Raw genomic sequence first — 10,592 nt, forward strand, 5'->3', positions numbered from 1 at the left:
TTTTAAGGCAACACTTATAAAGTGTTGTTTTTTCAATTATAAAAATAGGACATTTTAGAAGTGTAGTCATATATGTAAATAGGTGTTGCCAATTACATCATATTTTAACAACACTTATAAAGTGTATCTTATATTATTAAAGAGTACACTTTTGAAGTGTTGCCAAAATTATTGTAGCTAAAAGTTAAAAATTTTGGCTACGCTTTAAAAGCGTTCCCAAAACTACTTTAGGCAACACTTTACAAGTGTAGTCCAGAATAAGTGTGGTCGTAAGCCTAAAATGGTGTAGTGATATTTCCTTTTATATATGTTCCTATTTATTTGTCCATTTTAACAAATCAAGAAAGTACAATAATTTTTTTCCTAATATGTCCTTATTTAATTCTAGAAAATTTCTAGTACTACTAAGTTGTAATGCATTCTTTTTGGAATCAGAAAATACATTTATTATACTGGAGAGTTGTACTATAAGGGTAAAATTGTAAGTAACCTATGATAATCATTGGTGCCATAATATGTGTGTCATTTCTAAAGTGGACAACTAAATAGAGACAGAGGGAGTAGTATATTTTAGAGGTATATATGTGTCCACGTGGACATAACAAATATTGCATAATTATAAATAGTAATGTGTCCACGTGAGCACATATATAACTTTAAAAATACACTATTAAATAGTTCAGAAGGTAAAAAAATACACTATTTAATAGTTCGGGAGTAAAAGGTCCTCCATAAAGTTTGATATCGTACGACCAAAGTTAGAGTTTTTTAAACCATTTTCTCTTTTAAAACTGTCACAATCTTTCAAAAAATCAGCATCATTCAATGTGAAAATGTGTATTTTTTTTATTGTAAATAAATATAAATATAAAATAGATTAGATTGAATGTTTTAGTTGAAGGTATTATACTAATTTAACGTTCAAGTTAGGGAGTATTTTTAGTTGGGGCTACTGTACTAATTTAATTGAGTCAGGAAATTCATGCTTTTAAAGTAGTATAAAAAATTATAAATTAATTAAGTTCATGCTTTTCGGATAAATATAGAAAATATTATAGATAGATAGCTCATACAAACATAGCTATTCAATTATATATGAAATTCAAAATATTTTATTTGATATAATTGAATAACCAAATTAAGAAAATCTTAACCAAAAGAGAAAAATCAGACCAAAATAAATTTATTTCAATTGGAACTGAATTTTCTTTTTCCTAAAAAATACAAAATGAAACCGAAAAATGAAGTGCATATCCTTTAGTTTTGTGAGATAAGGATTCAAAGTCATTACAAACAAAGAAAATAATGGATACGTGTAACGTCATCTTCATCGTAGACATTTTTTTTTAATAAATGTGATGGTGAACGAAAATAAATACGTCCTTAAATTTTTATCAAGTTTAGATATTTTTAATATTTTTTTTGACTTTTATAAAAAGTTTCATGTTCTTATAGATTTGAGATCACTTGTCATTTCATGTGGTAGATCGATGATGTATCTAAGTTTAGTTAATCAAATAGAAAGGTGCTTTTAAGAGTGTCAATAATTTGAAAACGAAATTAACAATTCATTCCAAGTTTAAGAGTATTTCTCGCGACTTTAAATTATTATAGAAAAATATATTTTGCCTTTTCTTTAGTTGAAAAACAACTTTGTACCTAATTTAATTCTATCTTCTTCTTTTACTCAAAATTAAAATTTTGTTCTTTAAATTGCCACAAACATGGTTAGGTATGCCTATATATATCATCAATTGCACCTTATTATTTTTGTGCATTTATAAGAGGATTACAAGTCAAAACTTTGTAATAATGATGATAATAATAATAAATAATAAGAGTAGCTTTTAAAATAGGAGCACTTATTACTACTATTATTATTATTAAATATATAACCGTCTATATAGACAGTAAAAGTCCTTGTCCTAATACTTCATTTTTTTCCGCATTTGAAATTTAACTAACTAAATTCATATCAACATCTTAAATACATTTTATGAGCAGAGCTAGAAGATTGAATACAAAAAATATTTGTTAAAATCAATGTACAATGCAATATGGTAAATAAAAAAAGTGATAAGAAGTCAAGAATATTTTTAAATTTAACTCAAATTATTAGTTTCATTCTAATATAACATACTAAAATATGACAAATGATTAGAAACTCTAAAAAGGGGACATGGCAATTTTAATAAAAAGGCTAGAAAGGGTTGAAACTCGAAAGCACCTCTAAATTTACTTATTAATTTAAAAGTATGTTATTTTCGTATTATAAAATTATCAATATATTTAAATTTCTTAACCAAATAAAATATATTTTTAAAATTTTTAATAGTTTGAGAATAAAATTAAGAATAATGCATAAGTATCCTTACACTTTTGTCTGAAATCTCAGAAACACGCTTGTACTGTACTAAGGTTCTATTATCCCTGATCTTATTTTATAAGTAATTTTTTACCCTTTTTCGACTTACATGACACTATTTTGTGGGCTTAATTCTGATTGACTTCTTTTTTTAAATTAGTGCCATCGAAAATGGATAAAAACTTTATTTATAAAATAAATTCAGTAATAATAAAACCTTAATATATTATAGATATTTAGAATTTCGAACATGAATTGAGACGCTATTTGTGCATTTTTCCTAAAATTAATAATAAGGTTGGAGTTTAGGATGGTGTGGTGTGAAAAGAGGTTGCATGTGAAAAAGAATATAAAATTGTTTTGATTGAAAGTGAGTGAAGTAGACTTGTAAACTTCCAAATCCTCCTTGGCATCTTCTTCATCTTCAAGTTTTTCACAGATCTTTAGCTTTGGGGTTACCTTTTTTCCATTAAAGTTTTCATCTTTACTCTCACTACAAACATACCCACAAAGCTTAAAGTAGCTGACAAGATCTAAAGATTTCATTTTGAGCTGTCTACTGGTAACACACTTTATCCTTTTGCCTTCTGATTTTGTTCTTTGAATTGTTACATCCTATTGAATTTGCTTTTGTTTTTTGTGTTTTCTTTCGTTGATTGAAAGGTTAGCAGAATGAATGAATAGGAAGTACTAAAAAATTGCATTTTTTATTTGTTGTGTGGTTTTAGGGAAGTAGCTGATTTGGGAGTTCTGAAACAGATTGTGTTGTATTTCTTGACTTTGAAGTAAGTTTTTTTTGGTGTTACTTCACTTTCGAATTGATTAAATCTATCCACCAACACCCTTTTGGATTTAAGTTAAAGCAATGGTTCTTGGTCTGAGGTCAAAGCACAAAAAGGGTGCTTCTGTTCAGGTGGAGTATGTTATTCAGGTAGATGAGATTAAGCCTTGGCCTCCATCACAGTCCCTTAAGTCTGTTCAATCTGTATTGCTTCAATGGGAAAATGATGGTCAGAACTCTGGTTCTGTTGTGTCTACTGTTGGGGATGGTACCATTGAATTCAAGGACTCTTTTACCCTTTCGTTAACTTTGTGTCGCGAAAAGAAGGCACATGACAAGTTCCAGAAGAATTTTTTGGACTTCTATTTATATGAGCTTCGTAAGGATAAGACAACGAGAGGACAACTCTTGGGGACATCAGTAATAAATCTTGCAGATTTTGGACTGATTGAGGAGGTTGTGTCTATTTACACTCCAGTCAGCTGCAAGAAGAGTTCTAAGAGCTCTGAGCAACCAGCTCTGTTTGTTAGCATACATCCTACTGAGAGGGGTAGCTCAAGTTCATCACAAATTGGTGTATCCAGAGAAGGGGATGGACAAGAATCCATTGCAGATTCAGTGAATGGAAGAAATGAGGATGATGATGAGATTGCATCTTTCACTGATGATGATGAATCGTCACATTCATCGCAAAATGTTGCTGAGGCTGCAAGGTTTTCACCATCTCAACAAGGAAAGGTATTTGTAACATTTATATTCTTGTTTGTTATTCTGAATCCAAGAGCTTGCTTAACTAGTCATTGTCAAGAAATGCTTTGGGTTATCTCTTCTAATTTAATAGACTTCTTTTATTTAACCAGCTCCAATAATTTTTATTCGTGCTCAGTCATTGGAAATGAAAATCAAATCTTAGGCTATTATGTAAAACTGTCAAAAGTAGTCCAAACCATTATACTTATCCATTTTGGTTAAATTCTTGCTGTTGAAAATATTCCTTTCAATTCGAGTTTGAAACAGGTGTCTAATTCACTTACAGTGGCGGTTAGGAGATAATGTTCGCTCTTCTATTTCCTTGACTCCCGGATGACTGATTTAGCAGGATCCTGAATTTCACCTTTCATATTGACAAAGAAGTGTTTTGCTATATGCGGAAGTCTGTAGGGAAGTTGTTTGTCTACTAGTTACTCCCCTGTGATGATAGACTGTATGGTAACATATGGAGGCGTTCTATGTTATGGTCAAATGTTTTGTAGGTTGTATGGTGTGTTTCCCTATGTCTGCCTATCTGTCATGGAAAGTTGTAAACTAATTTTATACCATGATTTTATTTTAGGTTGCACATGAATTCATAACTGATAACGTGCTGAGGGACAATCCAGAACGTGATATACTTTTGGGAATGGACTCTGCAGCAATGCTCATGGATTCTACAAGTAGAAGTTCTAGAAATGTGGCTCCAGGGTTGTCAAGTAGCATATCTTTAAACAGAGAAAATTATGTGAGTAACACCACTTCTTTGTCTAAATTTTCTGAAAGAAGTATGACATCAATACAGAAGAAGTCTGCTTCCCAAGTAGCAGGATCCTCTTCCTCATTACAAAGTTATGGAAATAAAAATGTGAAGGCAAGCACCTCTGTGACAGCCCTCGAGCAGCAAAGTCTGATGTATGATGTTCAAGAAGATAATGCTGACAAGAAAGGTCTCCCCAAAGACGGTATCAAACTCTCTGCAGAAAATGGACGTGTTCATAGATTTGCATCCAACACAAGCTATCTCGATGAATCGAATGAGGATAACACTGACCCTGCCGATTCATATAGCGATCGCTGTCAAGACTTCCGAGATAAACCAAAGGGACACACTGGAAGTACAGTACTCAAAGATTTACATGTTGATATGGTGAACGGAAAAGGGATGGAGCTTCTAGAGATTGATCAGGATGAAGGGAGTTTAAAAGAGATTCCTCATTTTTCAGAAGTCAAATCAGGTAGGAAACACAGTTTTTTGAAAGGTGATACTCTTAATTCGAATAAGGTACTTGGATTGCAGGGATCAAGCATCACCAGTGGTAAATCAAAGCATGCTAACAGAAGTGGACTTCCTGGTAACAGCCAGAATCTAGAGAAGTCTGCAAAACAGCATGTTTCGGAAGATGCTCGGTATAATGGTAAAGGTAATAAACCAATGAATGGATCTCCTGACAGAAAAAATGAAGGGAAGTCTAGAATAGAGACACTTGAGGAAGAACTAAGGGAAGCGGCAGTTGTCGAGGTTAGCCTTTATTCGGTAGTGGCTGAGCATGGCAGTTCTGCACACAAGGTCCATGCTCCTGCTCGGCGCCTTTCTCGATTTTATGTTAATGCTTGCAGAGCAAAATCCCGAGCTAAACAGGCAGGTGCTGCAAGAGCTGCTGTCTCAGGTTTAGTTTTGGTTTCAAAAGCTTGCGGAAATGATGTTCCAAGGTAAGTCATCTTTAAATACGTTAAGGAACTTGGTGCAAGCCTAAATTTTGGCTTTGTAAATCATATTCTTTATTCCATTGTATTAGCCTGAACACTACTTTTATCATCAATAGTAGTTTCGCATCCATAGGATAAAGGGTGGGGTCACTTTTAATCGAGTTTCGAACCGTGTACCAGTAGCCTCGGGAAAAGATTCTAGTTTTCCATTGAAAAAGTGGCTTAGAATAGAAGAAGCTAGCAGTAATGTAAGTCAATGAAATGGAGAAAATTTTGATTGCTCAACAAAAAATCCATGGTATGGGTGATCATATGTTTTTCTTTCTTTTACGAGTAGCTTCTGATGAGGTTAATTCCAAATTTGGCTCACAGGACCTGACCACTGTTTCTTTAGGAATTTTGGAGAAAGAATAATTCTAGAAGCCAAGACCTGATAGTCAACATTCAGCTGTCTCATCATCCACAGATATAATTATCAGTATTAGATATCAATTTCATGCCTCTTAGAAGTTAAGATGGTAACATTTGTGATGTATTGGTCTTTCCTGCAATCATGTGAGTCGAAATTCAGGTGTCTCATCATCCTATTACACTGTTTATAATTAGAAATATTAGTTATTTTTGCTATGGAAATAAAGATAGTATCATTAATGAGTTCCAACGGGCATAGATGAATTAAACTGATTACCCTTTCTGTACCACAGAAGATTTCAGCCGTCTGTTTCTTGATTTACAGGTTGACTTTTTGGTTGTCGAATTCAGTCATGTTGAGAGCAATTGTTAGCCAGGCTGCTGGAGGAAGGAGAGAAGATGATAGACCATATGCCGAGAGCAATATGGGCAAAACTAGTTTAAACGGAAGATCCTTGAAAAAAAGGAATGAGGTTTCTTTCAATAAAGGTGTCAACGATAGTCTAACAGAAGAACTCAGTGACTGGGAAGATATTGAAACCTTTATGCTTGCACTGGAACAAGTTGAAGCTTGGATTTTCTCCCGCATTGTGGAATCTGTGTGGTGGCAGGTTGATCTTTAAATCTGATTCTGCTGCTCTCTCTCTTGTTCCTTGACTCAACAAAACATATTTCATTTTTACATCACTGCTGTGACTTATTTTGTTTTTATGGCATGCAGACTTTGACTCCACACATGCAAAATACAGCTGCAAACTCTGGTGGCAGATCAATGAGCTCAAGTGTTAAGAAAACCTATGGACGCAGGTCTAGTTTAGGGGATCAAGAGCAAGGTAATTTCTCCATTGAGCTCTGGAAGAAGGCTTTCAAAGATGCCTGTGAAAGGCTTTGCCCAGTTAGGGCAGGAGGACATGAGTGTGGCTGCTTGCCATTGCCGGCTAGATTGGTAAGTTGACTGCACATTCATATCCCTGTTCAACAGAATCAATTGTGTACCTCCTGGAAGAGCTTATTTGAACGTATACTAGAAACTGGCATGAGTTAGTATTCCACTGCATTGTTTCTTGTAACAATATCATTTTTCCCGTGTATGAAAACATGCACTCTGGTGTTATTAATGTTAGTACAGAATTTCTGTTTCTGCGGCTAAATGAGAAGTTATACTTTCTGTTACTAGGACTACTTAGTCTCTACATGTGCATCATGACACCTGAAAAACCTTGCATATCTGCTTTCTCAATTTTACTGATTGAATTTAGTGGATTTAGGTGTCAAGTTCCTTGTTTATGGCTTATAACAGGTAATGGAACAGTTGGTGAGTAGATTGGATGTGGCTATGTTCAATGCAATCCTCCGTGAATCAGCTGAAGAAATGCCAACAGATCCAGTATCAGATCCCATTTTTGATTCTAAGGTCCTCCCAATCCCTGCAGGGAAATCAAGCTTTGGCGCCGGTGCTCAACTAAAAAATGCTGTGAGTAGTCAAGCTCCAGTGGTTTATAGCTTAATCGGTGATGCATTACTGATATAATCGACATATCATTCTTCTTACCCAATATGGGAGTTCTTCAGAGTTTGAAAGAAGAATCTGCCTGTACTTCAAAATTAGTGAAAGGTCTTCTATAGATTGATACTCCTTCTAGATGCCCATCTTCCAAGATGATATAACTCTTAAAGTCATTCTTCTTACCCAATATAGAAGTTCTTCAGAGTAGGAAACATCTGCCTGCACGTAAAATGAACCAGTTTCTATAAATCTATGTTAGACTCTTAGTTCAGCTAGACAGGGTAAACAAGATTCTTAGAGATCTTATTGATAGGGAAAGAAGGTTCTCTGAAGATTATTACATTTTCTTAGCTACACTGGAAGACGAAGTAAATCAGTTGAGCATTCCTAATATGCATCAGCTTCAGATAAAGGATGGGTTAAAATAAGAATGTTTTTCCATTCCATAAATTAAATGTTGTGGACTTGCAATAAATAAATAAAGTAAATAGCGGTGGAGGCATGTATACACCTTCTATTGTATACCGCCAGGATTCTTAATAAAAGCTAGTAGATATAGATTATCAGCCTAATGTACTAATGATTTTGCATAGTATATTAGAATGTGACTTATTTGTTGTTGGCAGATTGGGGACTGGTCTAGATGGCTATCTACTCTCTTTGGAATTGAGGAAAATGATGCCTCAGGTGATAATGAAGACAAGGCACCAGGTCCCGCCAAGCCTTTCCGTCTGCTCAATGCTCTAAGTGATCTAATGATGCTTCCCTTTGAAATGCTCGCTGATCCTCAAACTAGGAAAGAGGTGAGTCTGTTGGCATTACGTCGTTCGATGCATTTCATCATGCTGTATGCTAAATTTCTTCTTATTGTGCTGTTTCAAGGTTTGTCCTATACTTGGTCCTACTTTGATTAGTAGGGTGCTCAGTGGTTTTGTTCCAGATGAATTCTGTCCAACCCCTGTTCCCCCGGAGGTCCTTAGGGCACTGGATTCTGAGGTTGGTAGTCTGTTCAAATTTGTTTAATTACAGTTTGTTTGAAATTTTGGAGTTTGAGTTTGCAAGCTTAGTTTCTGAGTTTCCAAATAGTGTTTGTTTGAACTTAAATCTTGAAAAACATTAGATTTCCAAATCTTGAAAGTTTTGCTGTTCTGTAACATTTGAAAAACTGAGTTGGAAATTTTCAAAAACTCGACTTTTTCTTTCAAGATTTAGCTCAAACAAATACTTCAAGCTATGCAAATTCAAAAACATCAAACAAACACTTCAAGCTATGCAAACTCAAAACATCAAACAAACACTTCAAGCTATGCAAACTCAAAACATCAAACAAACGGCACCTTGACAGTAATGCTTCATGCAATTTCATTGATGCTTGTGGTTGAGACTTTTCAAACTTCCATTTTATTAAAAGATCAGTTTTGTCATGAATGCGTCATTTCTTAATCTAGGATGCTGAGGATACTCCTGAAGAATCTATCTCGACTGTCCCGTTCACTGCATCGCCTACTACATATTTACCTCCTTCAGTAAGGTCCATTAAAACCTTTCTGGGAGAGACTGGAAACCAATCCTTTCAAAGAAGCAGTTCGTCAGTACTTAAGAAATCATACACCAGTGATGATGAGCTTGATGAATTGGACTCGCCCTTGAGTTCAATAGTAGCTGATAGATTTCGGGGTTCTCCTAATCTAGCAAAGATCAACTTGATCGCCAAGGGGAGGGGTGATCGGAAAGTTGTTAGATATCAGCTGCTCCGGCAAGTGTGGAGAGCTGAAGAACAGTAAAGAACGAACCACGGTAATGTAAATATGTAAAGCGAGGTCCAAAGTTTTGTTGATTTTCTTTCTTTAGTTGCTAAATGCACATATACATATATAGATGAACTTCAAGACTATTTCGACTTGAAATTTAATGGTCGGGGTCTCATATTTTCCAATGGTTTCACAAGACTAGGGGGCACACCCTGAGCCTATTGATTCAATTCCTAGCAATTTCTGTCTTGCCAAACTATGACCAAGAATGCCTTTTGAATTGTCAATTGGGTAGGGTGACACTCTATAACAAAAACAACTTTTAGCGTCAATAAATAGATACATTAATAAATAGTGTTAAAGTCTTTATCAGCATTAGTTAAGTGTCATTAGATTCAATATCTCTAAAGACTTTAGGGACTGTTAATTGCCGCTAAAATACATATTTAACATCAATTGCTAATTAATTGTCGCTAAAGCTCACTTTTGATATAGTGATTGGGCTAGTGATTGTTATCATTTATCAAGCCAAGCAGATGAACTTAAACTTAGGGTGTTCTTGGTATGAAAGAAAATATTTTCCCCAAGAATAAGTGAGTTTTTAACTAGTGTTCGGGGGTTGGATTAGTAAGAAGAAATTGTATTGCCCTACAACATTTTTAGATATTATTGGGAAAATACTAGAACACTATATTTGAAAATAACTATAATAGGGAGTAGGGTTTCGGGTCTAGAGTTCAGTCAAATTGGGAGTAGGGTTTTGGGTTAGGGTCAAAACTTGGATTGGGAGTCAAGTAGTTGAGTGTCAGGTTGGAGGTTAAGAGTCGGGGTCGAAAGTCGGGTCTTGGGTTTGGATTCGGTACAAGAGTCAGGTCCTAACTTCGACCCCAATGTCTAACCTAAATCAAGACTCCGATCCATGACCTTGACCCTTAATTTGGTTCGGATCCAACCTTGACCCAACAGTATAAGGAGTAGGGGTTTGGTGGTGAGGTTGAAAGAGTTGTGGAAAATATTCTTTTTATCTTATATAGGGAAGTCATTTTTTAAGAGTGTTTAGAAAGCCACCAAATAATTAGAATTGATGTATTATCATCATATATTACTAAAAGCATGAACAAAAAAGTTGAAAGTTGAATTACGATTTTATCCTTTTTATAAATTAAATTATTATAAAATATTTAAATATTTGATTGTATAAATTTAATTAAATGTTAAGAACTTTTAGACTTCCTAAGATTAATTCCTAATTAAATATCTAATCTATTAATATTTATCATTTATAATCGATATATATATATATATATATATATATAT

The 10,592-nt window shown here is 34.2% G+C and overlaps 1 protein-coding gene across 1 annotated transcript; it reads left to right on the plus strand.

Annotated features, from left to right (window-relative positions):
* The first annotated feature begins 2,716 nt into the window (after positions 1-2,716).
* On the plus strand, positions 2,717-9,471 carry LOC107020427. Its single transcript, XM_015220779.2, has 9 exons — positions 2,717-2,927; positions 3,094-3,884; positions 4,480-5,609; positions 6,343-6,628; positions 6,739-6,963; positions 7,318-7,491; positions 8,151-8,327; positions 8,407-8,520; positions 8,973-9,471. The coding sequence occupies exons 2-9, from the start codon at positions 3,231-3,233 to the stop codon at positions 9,306-9,308; spliced, it is 3,096 nt and encodes a 1,031-aa protein (XP_015076265.1). The 5' UTR covers positions 2,717-2,927; positions 3,094-3,230; the 3' UTR covers positions 9,309-9,471.
* The last annotated feature ends 1,121 nt before the right edge of the window (positions 9,472-10,592 follow it).

The sequence above is a fragment of the Solanum pennellii genome, chromosome 5 (assembly GCF_001406875.1).
Source record: "Solanum pennellii chromosome 5, SPENNV200".
Taxonomy (NCBI): domain Eukaryota; kingdom Viridiplantae; phylum Streptophyta; class Magnoliopsida; order Solanales; family Solanaceae; genus Solanum; species Solanum pennellii.

What these genes read in the sequence shown, in the direction of transcription:
- LOC107020427 (XM_015220779.2), top strand. Translation starts at nt 3,231, where the DNA reads ATGGTTCTTGGTCTGAGGTCAAAGCACAAAAAGGGTGCTTCTGTTCAG. An exon ending in CACCATCTCAACAAGGAAAG is followed by an intron (nt 3,885 to 4,479) that starts GTATTTGTAACA and finishes ATTTTATTTTAG; the next exon opens with GTTGCACATGAATTCATAAC. An exon ending in TTAGGGCACTGGATTCTGAG is followed by an intron (nt 8,521 to 8,972) that starts GTTGGTAGTCTG and finishes TTCTTAATCTAG; the next exon opens with GATGCTGAGGATACTCCTGA.